Genomic DNA, 13,930 nt, shown 5'->3' with positions numbered 1-13,930 from the left:
AGGCAGGTGTGGTCCAGGAACAAGAGCCAGATGCAAAATGGCAAACGACAGCATACTTTCCGTATGGCACCAGACTTTTGCCATTTCTGGTCTGAAAGGTGATGGTGACTCCTTGCTACAAAACTGGAATCTTTTAGCATCCCTATCACGGGTTCCCTGTGAGGTAGGAAAAGGCAGTGCCACCATTTGGCAGGAAAGATCAGGTCTGGCCCCTGGGCTCCCTTAGGCCCAGAGACGTATTGCTTTCCTATGGTGGCTCATAACGTGGCCTCAGAGTCATCTCTGCATTCAGAGACGGCATGGGGCTCAGTGACCAACTGCTCAGTCAGGGCTAGAGCAAGGGACAGAGAATTAAAGGTGCAGACTCTGCCTTTGAGAAGTTTGTTTCCTGGTGGAGACACTTCCCTTCAGAACACAGCCCAACAAAGCCAGCCCCAACGAGGGCTTCGCCTTGCTAGCTATCAGTCATCATTGCACTGAGTAAGATTTTGAAAGGAACTGCCATCTTCTACTGTCTCTGTTTCCCTTCCTTTAAAGAGGGAGAATGAGAAGTTTCACCTTGACTCTACAAAGGTCAAATGTAAGTATCATCAAAAATCAGGACTGAGGCACTCACATGCACCCCTTGTACACTTGTAGGCCAGAATCTGGGGTCCCAGCCTCTAGCGTGGTAGGTGCCTCTGTACAGCAGGCTCTGTTCCCACGACGACCAGCACCCAAGCTTCACACGCGGGGATCCAGATGGCTCCTCCTTCCCCGACTTCGTCTGTGTGGGGACTGGGTCTCTGATGAGGCAGCCGGAATTTCTCTCTGCTATTTTAGTGCTGTTGGGAGCCCTGGGAAGCCTTTGTTCTCCCTGGCTGGCTATGTAATGTTCAGAAGAAAAAGCAGCACAGGAAGGACTAATCCCCCATCTCAGTATCTTAATGTTCCTGCTGCAAACGTTCTCCCGTTGCTTTCTTCTTACCCCTGCTCAGGCAAGTAAAGGTGTCAGGGAAACCCACCTGTTTCCTTCTTGGCGGCAACCCCACAGGCACGTTCTCAAAGAAATTGTGTAAGGGAATGTGACCCAGGGTGGGTAGCACTGCCGTCTGGCAAGGACATGAAGTATTTACAGTCACTGCAGACACCCATAGCCTTGATGATCTCGGTTGGCAAGAAAGGTGAAGGTAGATAGTTCCTGGCATGGCTCAGCTAATTGGAGCTATCAGCAAGGTCCCCTGTTCACCTGCCAACTCTAGTGTTTTTGCTTGGCTCTAGTCTGCTAGCTTTCCCCACCTGGTCTCAAGATGCCTACTGTAGCACCAACATCTCATCCTCTACAACTGCACCCACAGACAGGAAGTGGGGTTTTTTCTTCCTTGGGGAGGGAAATTTTCTTTTGGCCTTGCCTTCACCACAAGCTTTCCCATAAGGCTGGGTCTCATGACCAACCTTAAGCCAATCCCTGCCAAAGGGAAATGGGATTATCACCAGTGCTTTAGATTACAGTGTCAGCTACAGTGGTGCCAAGCAGGGCCTCTATAACTCAGCCAGCTCTTCTCTAGGACAGCTAGTCACAAGCTCCGGTGTGTCTGAGACTCACATTTCGAAGAGAGAACAGGACGAGATGTAAGGTGGTAAAGTTAGGATTTGGTTGAACTTGTGTTTGCTTTGAGTTTTTTTTGTTTGTTTGCTTTTTTGTTTTTCATCAACTCAATCTCATTTCCACATCCTATTCTCAGTTTTTCTTTTCAGAGATTGGGCTTATTAAATGTGGCCTCCACATTGTTGAATGCAGGCTGGAAAAGTGGCTGGCTCTTGTTTTAAAAAGTTCCACAAGGTGGTGCTTGCCCCAAATTTTCCCTTTGTGAGGCTTGAGAAGTCACATTTGCCTAGATGGCTCTTGGTTCTCTTGGGTGGAGATGACATGATCGTAAACTGTTGAGAACATGGACTTTGGAATCAGATTGACCTGGATTTCTGTCCCATATTCTTTGCCTGCCAAAGAGTGACTGTGCAAATCAGTTCCCTCTGGGAGCTTCAAGGGAGAAAAATGTTAACCTTAGGCTTGTTGTGAAACCCACCTGAAATAATCAGGTAAAACTCTTGGCCCATGGCAACCCCACCATGTCCTCATCTGGATGCTGTTAAATAGGCAACTGGACACCTTCCTTTTCACCATTCTTCTTGCCATCTCTCCAGAGGCTTCTATGAGACCACAAGTGGGTTTAAGAGTGAGGCATATCAGTGGAGCTGAACAATCAGAATGAGATGGACCTTTGGGCCAGATAGGGAAGCTTCTGGGAACAAGAAGGCTAGGCCTGAAGATATAATTGACAGAGGATCTTTAACTAAGCTGGAGTGTGTCTGAGGCAGGGTCCCCCAGCAGGGCAACCTTGGCATCATGCACCATTCAGGGAAATAAGGAGACTAAGTTCAAGAAGGAGACAGTGTAGGAAGAGCCAGGAAGGAGTTCGGATTCCAACAGTCCTTGTGAACAAATCTAGAGAAGGGGTTGACAAACTATAGCCCTCAGACCAAAGCTGGCCAACCACCTATTTTTATAAATAAAGTTTTATTGCCACACAATTGCCTGTGACTGCTTTTGTGCTACAAAGGCAGTAGTGTGTAGTTCCAACCTAGAGTCTCGGTTCTACAAAGTTTAAAATATTTATTCTTTGGCCTTTTATTTTTTTGTTTTGGTTTGGGATTTTTTTGTTTGTTTGTTTTTTGAACTCAGGACCTTGCGCTTGTGAGGCAGGCAGTGGAACCACTAAGCTAAATCCCCAGCGCCCTTTGGCCTTTATAGAAAAAAGTTTACTGGTCCTTGATAGGGAGGACTTCATTAACAGACTCAGTGATAAGGACCATCAAACTCGGAGTCAGTCATTCCCAACTGTGATATGAATGGCACCACCTACATTGTGCAGTACACAAGCTAATCAACTGTAAACATCAGCCCTGCCTGAGTCTTTACCGCAGGTTTTTGAGGGCACAGGGGAGGGAAGAAAGCAGTATCTGTGAAATGTCAGCACCTCACAGGGGGACCGTATTTCCTGCTGAAACTCAAAAGCACCAGATTTCGGAGGATCTGAGCAGCCAGGGAGGTGAGTCTAAATTTAGATTTTCCAAAGCTGATTTGTAAAACACAGCCCCAGGAACCTCAGAAAGGGACAGTTCACACATACCATCTTGTCTCTGCTTTGCCGCCACATGTTAAAAGGCCGGATGAGTGAAAGAATAATTAATTGCTTCAAATAAACTGTTGTTAAAGTGAGTGAGAAATCAGTGGCGAGCTAAAGGTCCATTGTCATGAGTTTTGTGTTTCAGTACAATGCTTGCCACGGAGTTGTGGGGACCTGAGCTGCCCTTGAAGGAGCTACATGCATTCCTCTTGCTGGCTGTCATTCTAATACAGCTGAACAGGTGACCTTTCTGTCTCACACAGTGAGTGCCAGCTCCCTAAGTTTGAGATCACACCTGGGATTCTGAACAGTTCTGAGACGCCATGTGCAAGTGGAGAATGACGGGCCTTGGTCCTGAGCAGCTGCTTCACCCCAAGAGCTGCCAAACACTCTCCATCCCCAGAGAGGCCACATCCAGAGGCCAGTCCGCCCCTCTCCAGGGGTGATGGTCCATGCTTCTCAGTGTATCATGCCCAAAATGAATCACTAATCTAAGATTTCATTGGGAAGAGTTTTTTGTAAATCAGTCCACTTACGAAGAATGGCAGAGGGCTTACCCTAAACATTATAGAGAATCAGAGAAGGAAATTTAGAAAACGAAGAGGTTTGAGAAGAGGGACAGAGAATTAGGCAGACAAGGGTTGCCTAGACAGAGTGTTGAAATTCTAAGAGAGGCGTATGATGCCAAGAGGGTGAAGTGCAGGAACATGGGCTTGTCTGAATAGTTGGGCTTGTTGGGAGAAGAGCAGCAGGCATAGGGAGACACAGCTGACCATCTAAGAAATGTGGAGCCGCCGTTCTGCAGGCAGAGCACCTGGTACTTGGTACTTTCTGTCCAGTTACTTCCTGTGTGCACTTGGCCCACTGTACTAAAATTGAGCTGGGAGATGGACGCATACAAAGTCTAGGTTAGCATACCATCTACCCCTGACACAGTGCACACAGGAGCACTGCAGGACTTCTGAAAAGGAAGAGATGTCGCTGAGGACTGAAACAGGTGCTTCAGAGAGGAAGGGAGACCTCATCTGCATTCTGAGTGACGGACAGGATTTCAGCATGTGGGAAGGAAGCCGGAGAACATTTCAGGAACCAGGAAGGCTCAAGCAGAGAAGTGAGACAGGAATTAAGAGTACGTTTAGAGGTCAGAGAGGAAGGAAGCTGTGTGGCTGGAATGGAGCCCTCCTGAAGTAGCATGGTACCTGCCCACTCCGGATGACAGCGTATTGAGAAGCCCACTGAGAAGGAGACACACATGGGAAAGACAGCCCCTCCCACGTGTGAGGGGAAAAGGAAGAGTTTAAAAATAAATGAAGCCCCTCTTAATTATTCACATTATCTGCATTGCAGCAATCTCTACCAAATCCTTTCAGCTTGCTGTGATGTCATAGGAGCCCATTGCTGTCTGTTTACAACCAGCGGGAGCTGGAAAGAGGAGGCTTAGATGTCTCTCCTCATAGAGCAACATATGTGATTGTCTCTCTTGGCTGTGCCCTTGGGAACCAGATCACAAGCGTGGGTGGAAGAGCAAGAAGCCTACCTGGCTTGCCTGCAGGAGCCAAAGGACAGGCAGAATAGGGATGCAGGGCTCTTTTGATCTCCTGAGTTTGGCATCCAGAGTGATTTCACTAGCACAGCCCAGACCCTGGCTCAGAGGGTGGTCTCAGCACCTTCTTTAAGCGGCCAGCTGTCCACAAACAGAGTGAACAGCATTTACTTATCCATGCATTGAGTGTTTGTGAGCCCTGGAAGCACTGAGCTGGTACTCACAAAGCCCCAGGGTCCTCATCTGCAGTAAGAACTTAGACCAAAGTCTCTAGGTGGAGATGCTCTCAGCATTTGGAGGTAGAAGCATGAATGCCAGTTATTCACTAATGGGGTTGCTTGGTAGAATGGTTGACAAATCTGGCCCTTCTGAATAAAGGCAAGTAGTAACTCTTAGTCAGAGAAGCCAAGGAGGGCAGTGCTAACGCCAGCTAAGGACCATGGGACTTATTTGCTAAGATCGCTTCCCAGGATGAAGTTTTGTAAAGCTCTGATAGTTTTGCCGCTGGACCCAATACAAAGTGCAGAGTACAGTACCAGCAGAGTTAGTAATGTCTTATTCAGATGTAGGGGAGTATTTGACAGCAGCAACAAGCAGGTGACATCTGCTGAACACTTGCTATGTTCCAGACCCTTGGAAAATTTCCTTCATTAGTTCTCCAAGGGAATCTGATTATTTACCATTTCTGATAATTTATGTTCCATCATTGGCTTCCTTAGTTTCAGAGTATTGGGTTCATGGCTGCTTTTTCTTCCTTTATCATTTGTAGACTCGGGCAGGTTTCAGATAGGAAAGTGTCCTTACAGGAGCCTGGCCAGGTTCCCTCCTGTGTGCTAGATACAGTTGTCTTTCTCTATGTATCATAGGCTTTATGAATTTAGAAAACCTGTCACATTCTTGGAAGCTACAATTCAGTGTTTTGAATTGACATTGCTAGTTTTGCAGGTTTTTTCCTCCTTATTTAGGTCCTAGGCCTGTAATTTGAGGCCATAGCCACCAGAGAGGATCATTCAAGTTTGGATTAGACCCATTGCTTTAAAAAGCTGTGTGCCACCATCAAGAAGAATACAGCCCTCCTTGCCAGTCCTGGTGAAGTACTGGGAAGTCTGTGCCCTCGTTTCTAGGCAAGAGGAGTATATGGGTGAGAGTATAATTTCCTTGTAATTTTATATGTGTGCTTCTGCCACCTACGTAGAAAGCAAGTAATATAAGCGTCACTACATCTCAATCCACACAAATTCTCTCTTAAAATATTGAAGGACATTTGCACAAAAAAGAAAGAAAAGAGGCCCACAAAACTATTGATCTGTTATTTTCTGTCTACAACTAGTTCCCTTTGACTCTCACCCTTCCTCTCTAGTGCTGATGTATGTGTTTGGAAAGCGTAGCAATTTAATTCTGCAGCCGTCAAAGAGATGATTCCCACCCACAGTCTTCACATGCTAACCTTGGGGGAGCGGGCACTGGCATAAAAAGCACACCATCTGATGGCCTTATCAAATCACCCCGCCTTCCCTCTGCCCAGGGAGCTCTGCACACAGCAGGAGGGGGTGGTGGGGGTGAGCTGTGCAAAGCTGGAATCCCCTGAGCAAGCAGTGTTTCAGCTGGCTGGACAGATCAAATAACACTTGGGCTGGTTAACAAAAGACGCAGTGGGAAGGTGTTGGAAGCTGGAGTGTGGAAATTTACCCAACGTTGTTTCTTTGACAGGGAAGGAGACTCGGTCTGAAAGATGCCACAGTCCTGCAGGCCCTCTGTGGACAGCAGAACAGCCTCAGTCAAGGTGGTGAGGACACGTGGGTGAAACAGGATGCTGCCCACATCCAAAGGCTCTGGAGGATCCTGGCCTGGCAGCTACGTTCCCTCTGGACTTGCAGTGTCAGGTGTAACTTGGTATAGAGCTCATGGGAGGCTCTTGGCTTTTCTAGTCTTTTTCCCTGATACTCACCAGACTGGTTTGGTTTTTGAATTCTAAGGTAAGCTGGTAAAAAAAAAAAAAAAAAAAAAGCTGACAGAAATAGAAGCCTCCAGAACCTCTGGCAGGATTCCTTCATATTACTCAGAACATAGAGGAATGTTCTGATACAGCTGAGCTTTCGACCTTTTCAAGTGAAGGGACACAACCCAGCAAACAGCTCTTGTGCTTCATCCAGAAAGTGGCTTTTACAACAAGGAATTCTAAGGGGAGAATTGTTGCATGTTGTACCCTGAGATCCATGGTGACAGAAAATGTCACCTTCCCCCAGATGATGATCCTGGATTTTTCTTCTCAGTTCCTAGATTTGCAGGAAGGATGAGCCATTCTAAGCATCAAGGAAGAGTCAGGAAGCAGAAGAGTTGGTGGACATCTGTTCCCACCCAGGTGAGGAGAACAACCTGAACCTCCAGAGTTGCAGCTCGGCCAGCAGGGACCTACTGGAGCAAAAGCACCCCTCAGTTGTGGAACTTTGCAAAAATGAGGTGTGTGGAAGAAGCCACTAGCCAGGACTGGGCCTTTCCTGCTTGCCCCTTCATCACATGGGCAGCCCTAAACCACTGAGCCAACAATGGCCGAGAAGGGTGACTGCTTCGCCAGTATCTATGGGTACGACCTTGGCGGGCGCTTTGTTGACTTCAAACCCCTGGGCTTTGGCGTCAACGGGCTGGTGCTGTCAGCTGTGGACAGCCAGTCCTGCCAGAAGGTGGCTGTGAAGAAGATCGCCCTGAATGACACCCGCAGCATGAAGCACGCACTCCGGGAGATCAAGATCATCAGGCGCCTGGACCATGACAACATTGTGAAGGTGTATGAGGTGCTGGGGCCCAAGGGCACCGACCTGCAGGGTGAGCTGTTCAAGTACAGTGTGGCCTACATTGTCCAGGAGTACATGGAGACTGACCTGGCCCACCTGCTGGAGCAGGGCACGCTGACGGAGGAGCATGCCAAGCTGTTTATGTACCAGCTGCTCCGTGGGCTCAAGTACATCCACTCCGCCAATGTGCTGCACAGAGACCTGAAGCCCGCCAACATCTTCATCAGCACAGAAGATCTTGTGCTCAAGATTGGGGATTTTGGGTTGGCAAGGATCGTTGATCAGCATTACTCTCACAAGGTATGTCCGGCTGGAGGGCCCTAGAGAATGCACACATTCCATACGGTGTCCCTCGAGCCATGGTAATCGGGAGTGCAACCAATATTTGGGGGAGGCTAGAAGGTGCTGGGAAGATCCCTGGCCTGAAAAGCCTTTGTTGGTGGGAGTTGCGGGGATCTGGCTCTTAGTCTTGGCTCTGTCGTGTGTGGCCATGACCAATAACTCCAGACTGCAAAAGTAGAAGGTTGACTACACAGTCTCTAAAACTTACTCCATTTCTGTGGGTTTAGGATTGTGTGGTTGGTGAATTGGCATTTTGTGTCTTCTTCTCCCTGCTGTCCACATAACCATGTCATCTCCCTACTATCTGCTCTGGATACCTAAATCCTCCCCCAGCCACAGGGATCAGAGCTGAACTGGGCACGCTGGTGGAGACATGTGTCACACTGACATTTTTTTCCTTACAGCCCAGACCTCCTCCTCTTTGATCCCTGTCCCTTTAGGAGCTGTGAGTTCTGAGGTGTTCTATCCCTTCCCCCGCTTAGGTTCCTGCCATTCTGGGAGTGCCTCTGAGGCCCTCAACCTGAGCATATCAGCAGGCTCCCTTCAACAGATCTTAGGAAAGTGGTTTCCAGTCTCCTACCAAAAACTTGGTACTTTTAAATTCTTTATTAGAGTAAAACATCCTCTAGGAAGCCAGTGTACCATGGACTGCTAACAGTCAAGAGTTGGGGGTGGGTCATGAAAAGTGGGGTAGCTCTGACATTACACAGTTCCATTCCTCTGCTCTCTCTTCCTGCTGATCAGCCCAATGCAGCTTCATGGGAAGGCACCATAGGCAAGGCAGGCCTGGCTCCCTATTCCATCCTCACTTGCTAGAACTGGGACTCTAGGCAAGTCCCCACATCAGCCCAGCTGCCTCTGGGTCATTGGTGCCACAAAGTACTTTGCCACCTTAACCAGGAGCTTATCCTCTGCCCCACTCCTGCAGCCAGGCCATCAGTCAAAACTGACAGGCATCTCTGTAGGCAGAAATGTCTGTGGTGAAAAAACAACAAAAATATAGAACTGTTTTCTGTTTTCCTCATGCCCTGGGCTGTTTCTTCCTTTTCTTTCTTCTACAGGGCAATGACTCCAAACAATCAAATCAAAGGTTTTAGCCCAAATCAGTTTTTATTTGGCAAAAGACCCAGAGAATCCATAAAAAACCACCTTCTGAATTGGAAAACTAGTACATTGCAAATGACCATATGAGGAATGGGCTGTCTTTGTTTCATTTTGTTTTGGTTTGGGGTTTGGTTTGGTATGTTTTTTTGCAATTGGATCTTACTTCATAAGTCAAGCGGGCTTTGAACTTGTAGTGATCTTCCTGCCTCTGCCTCCTGAATACTGGGATTAAAGATGTGTGCAGTTACCACGCCTGGGTGAAAGGGGCTGATTTAGTGATGGGTCACAGGAAAATAATTTATAACAGCACATAGTCGTAGCCTTCAGTGTAGTCGAAAAGCATTTGGTGTGGCGATGATTGGTTGCAGTAATAATTCCAAGGAGGTGTCATGTGTGAACAAGCGCTACTGTGTGAAGATTTAGGGTCTGGGCTCCCTTCTGATGGTTGCTAGTTTGGATGTAGATGGTCCTTGGAACTTCAGTTTCTCCATCTTTGGGGATAATAATCCATGTCATGTGTCCCTCTGGCTTGTGGTTAAGAATCAAAATGGACATGAATACAGAGCTCCTTGGAAAGCAGTAAGGACTACATCCATTCATTCCATGGCTCTTTGCTTAGCATCCACCAAGCCCAGGCCCAGGAGAGGTGGGGCTTCTGCGGGGAACATAAAGGCTGTGGTCCATGGTGTCATCTTGTCATGCATTTCCCATGTTGGGACTTTCATTTTCCGGATGCTGGAGAAGTTAGATGTTCTGACTTAGTCTTACTGAGCTCGTGTCAATAAATTGTCTGTGGGAGGTTAGAAAAAATAAGTGGAGCTGGTTACTAGCCCGGTAGAGCTCACATCATCCCCACGCCCCTGGGTTTGGCAGGTGCCACTCACCCCCAGCCTGCTTCCTCCCTCCTGAGCTTTCTGCTTTTAGCTTCGTGCCCTCTTTCCCCCGGTGATGATGAAAAGGCTTTATATTTGGTGCTTTTATTTATCCAATGTGCATTTAAATCAGTTCTCATTTAATCCCCGTAATTCTATGAGGCACTTAGGGCAAATAGTTCATTTGAAAATGGAGAGAAGTGACTTTCTCACGCTGCTGTAGCAGGAGGGGCCCTAGAACTGGGATTTCATATCCTGCTAGCGGAAGAGTTGGTGTACCACATTTTTGAGGAAGTCTGCCCGGACTCTGGGTTGCAGTTAACCTGTCCTTCATCTGTACTTCCCTGTCACCTTTTCCTGTTCCATAGCCGGCATTTTCTAACTCATTGTTCTCCACTCATGCATATTTGAGTCTGCAACTGTTCTTTCCCAGGTGGCATATCCCTTGCTCTTGTTCCTCTTAATTTCTCCCTTGGAGTCTGATGACTGTGCCTGAGACCTGACCCTCAAATAATTCTGTTGACTGTACAGATGGAAGAATCGTCATCTACCAGTTCACTGCAGATAGGAAGCTGCTGGGTTCACTGACTCCGTGTGATAAGAAGCGTTGAGTCTCAGAAAAAGAGCTCATCGTTCTTCCAGACAGTGGGCTTGTTGGGGTCAGACACGTGCCTGCTCTCTCCACTGTGCTTGGAGAATGTTGTCTACTAGCCAAGTTCTCTAAACTTAACTTTAGACTGAGGGTATAGCTTGGAGTAGAGCACTTGCCTAGCACATACAAGCCTGTTGGTTACATCCCCAGTACCACTAAAAATAAAGGCTTAAATTCTACTGATTTGTGATGGGTCCTAACTTTCTTTGAAGAACTAGATTCACCTGGGCTGCAGCTAGCACTTTTCTGTGCTTGCAAAAGAGATATTCCTCTTTTCCAGACTGATGCAGTCCAGTATGAGGGACAGACTAACTAGTCCATCTAGGGTCTGGATTGAGTCTCAGAAATAAGCATGTTCCAGCCAGCACTATGGAGCAGCCTGGCTCTCATCCCTTCATCTTTCTCATTTGGAAGGCAACATGTCTTTTTACTCCCATGTCCCTTTATGTGGTGCAGGGCCTGCCATGGGGTGGGTGCCCGTTATGTTGGTCTAGGGAAGGAGATGCCAAAGCAAATGGGTTTCTCTACAGTAATGAGCCCCTGGCCACATTGGGCTTCAAGCCACACTCGGCGAGCCTTCTGAGTCTGTGTCCTTCCACCATACCACCTCTGGGGTCTTTGTGTTTGCAAGGTCCAGAGGTCAGCTAAGGGCTCTGTAGCCAAGAAATGGAGAGGTGGCTTTAGGTGACAGTGGAGGGGGATATGTTCTGATGGCTCTTTCTCAGCAGAGGGATCCTGGAAACACAACTGCCTGTGTTATTACTCTCATGACTGATGCATGCATGACCTTGCACGAGACCTTTTCCTTACACGGCTGATTCTTAGAACAAGAAACCTGGAAAAAAAAAAACCCTCATAATTGCTTTGTCTGTCCCCTTCATTTCACAGGTGATACACTGAAAAGGGACATGCCCTGCTGGTCAGATACAGTAAACACTGAACATGTGTTTTGATTCTGTGTCCACTATTTTTGCTGAGCCTCACTTTTCAATTATAAAACTAACCTAATGGAGATAGTCATTCCCATTCACCTTTTTTCCTAGAATTCTTGTCAGAGTCAAGTGAAAGTGTGGGAGGTGAAGTGCTTCCAGGTGTACGAAGGGCTCAGTCACTAAGAACTCTTGGCCCAAATAGATGCCGTGGTAATAACTGGTGGACACCTAGACATCGGTTTGCACCCCCATGAGATGAGTTCCCATCTTGACATCATGGCCCAGGGGTGAGTCACCAGCCCCTACCTAAGCCTGACTTCCCTGCCTGAGGTTCTATTCAACCTCCTTTCTGCCCACCTCCTCGGCAGGCCTGCTAATTACTTCCTTGTTATTTGTGTCAAGAAGAGGCGGCTGAATAATCGGAGCATGTTTTCTTTGACTCTATCCTATTAGGAAGTGGATGATCTCAAAAAAAAAAAAAAGTGTCATTAGAGACTTCACGGAGCCCTGTGTAAACTGTAAGAAATGTCAGGACTCCTTTGGAAAGCATGCAGAGCACCCGAGCTGCATATCGATAGCCTGATTAGTGGTGTGAAAGCTTCCCTTCAGAAAAGGCCACCCATGAGCTGGAGAAAGAACCACCTTTCATTCTGCCACAGGGCCCCTGCTGGGACTCCCTGGAGACTACCAGACACCTGGTCTCTGTGGGTGGAAGATACCCAGGAAAGAAAGGAAGAGGCTGAGCTCATCTTGACCTGGGAGATTAGAGGTCTTGTATTTGTGGTGGATCATTCAAGTAGTTTTACATTTTATGTTAGACTGGCCTGCCTCTGAGCCCTAACCCCTTTCTATTTTCATGGCCTGTGTCTTTTTACTTCATTCAGAATGCTTCTACATGTTGCCTCCATAGCCCATAAATTCCTTTTTAAAAAAAACAACCCCAAGTAGTTCAGGGCTTCTCAAAGTGTGGTCCCAGGCCAGCAGCATGAGTCACCCACAAACCCCTTACAGACTGACCATCAGGTCTCTTCTCAGATCTGCTGAGTTGGAAGCTGTGAGAGCTAGGCTCATCTACCTCTGTGTCTGCAGCCTCCCGGGGATTCTAATGCTGATCCCCTAAGCGCCCCTGATCTGAGTCTGCCAGTGGCAGAAGGTGGATGCTGCCGGCACCCGGCACTGTGGTTCTCACATTTCACCTCACAGGTGACAGAGAGAACCGGTGAATTTGAAACATGGACAGTAACTAGGACTGGCAGCTAATGGTGGGGTTTTCAGACACAGGATGGCTTTGTAGTATCTCTGTCAACGTGGCCTTGGAAACTGTCTGTTCCAACGTGGACAGTTTTGCTGGAAAGCTACATAAACCAGGGACCTACACCAAAAGGAGTATCTGTTCTGCTCAGGTATGATTTTAACTGTTAATCAGATGATGTGAACGGTGATTTTGGAAAACATACACTACCTTAGTGATAATAGTACATTGTTTCTATTTCACTAAGATGTTGTTTTAAAACAAAAACACTGATTTCATAGTTCAGTAAGAATGAGTGTTTGAGGGCTCAGCAAATTACTGTAGTTTGTTAAGGCTATGGTTTGGTTCAAGGCCCCAGAGGAGGCAAACGAATACCTGAAGTTGAACACAGGCAACCTGCTTACAAATCCTTGTGTAGGGCCCTGGCCAGCAAGATTTGTGCTGGTCAACCTTGCTTGCCTACCTTCTGGCTGCGTGGCTATACTGTGCTGGCTCCTTAGACCAGGATAAACCCCGCCTCTACCTGAGAAGCACACAGAATGCATCCCTAAATCACAAATTCCTTTCAAACTGAAGCAAGGACAAAGAATGTTCGTTTCTGTGACTAAAACAGGGTGTTTGCAGGTGACTAAGAAAGTGTCTTTTGGATGTCTGCGGTCTGATATCTGTGGTCTGGAGAGCTGGATGCTCTCCACATGGCAGATGATAAACCTCAGGTTCAGGGAGCAGGAACAGACTTTCCTACAACTCCAGAATAGGACTCTATTCCATAGTGCTGGCTGGCATTGTGAGGGGCTCAGTCACTCTCAGAGGCCTTGGAAAAATGGGCTCACAGAAGGGCACCTTGCCAAGAGACTGAGTAGCAGGGAAGGTCATTTTCTTCTTAAGCTGCTAAACATGTTATTCCAAATCAGTGGAGCTGAAGAGATTTATTTAAAAGACTCTGAAATATCCCTTTTTAAAAGGGAAAAATATGGCCTAAGGGATTAAAACAGTCGTTGTACTAGAGAGTCAAATGTCCCTGAACATTTGAGCAGACTTGGAAAGCTAATTTTGCGGGCTTTCAGTACCTCCCTGTCCCCTGTTCAGTGCAGAAGAGGTCCCAAGAGCGGACACCCCACCCTGACCCCAAGCTTCTTGGTGTTCTGTCCTCCCACTCTCAGAAAAACACCACAGCTTCCTCCTGGGAATCAACCCCACTGGGCTGCAGGGGCATATTTACATCTTTAACAACTGGCACAGTCCAGGCACCAACCAATCAGAGTAGAAGCCAG

At 47.4% G+C, this 13,930-nt stretch overlaps 1 protein-coding gene across 3 annotated transcripts in view; it reads left to right on the top strand.

The window, feature by feature from the left end:
- Positions 1 to 13,930, top strand: part of Mapk4 (mitogen-activated protein kinase 4) — a 144,882-nt gene that overhangs the window by 85,406 nt on the left and 45,546 nt on the right. Inside the window, exons 4-5 of one of the 3 annotated variants that reach the window (XM_033757330.1) lie at positions 6,421 to 6,593; positions 6,984 to 7,802. In XM_033757330.1, the coding sequence (XP_033613221.1) occupies positions 7,257 to 7,802 (546 nt within the window). In that variant the 5' untranslated portion in view covers positions 6,421 to 6,593; positions 6,984 to 7,256. The other 2 variants (XM_033757331.1, XM_033757329.1) reach the window with 2 other exon arrangements.

Source organism: Fukomys damarensis, unplaced genomic scaffold (genome assembly GCF_012274545.1).
Source record: "Fukomys damarensis isolate Sample0158 unplaced genomic scaffold, DMR_v1.0_HiC HiC_scaffold_30, whole genome shotgun sequence".
NCBI classification, from domain to species: Eukaryota; Metazoa; Chordata; class Mammalia; order Rodentia; family Bathyergidae; genus Fukomys; species Fukomys damarensis.
The sequence above is the reverse complement of the archived record's forward strand: the minus strand, read 5'-3'. Positions and strand labels throughout refer to the sequence as shown.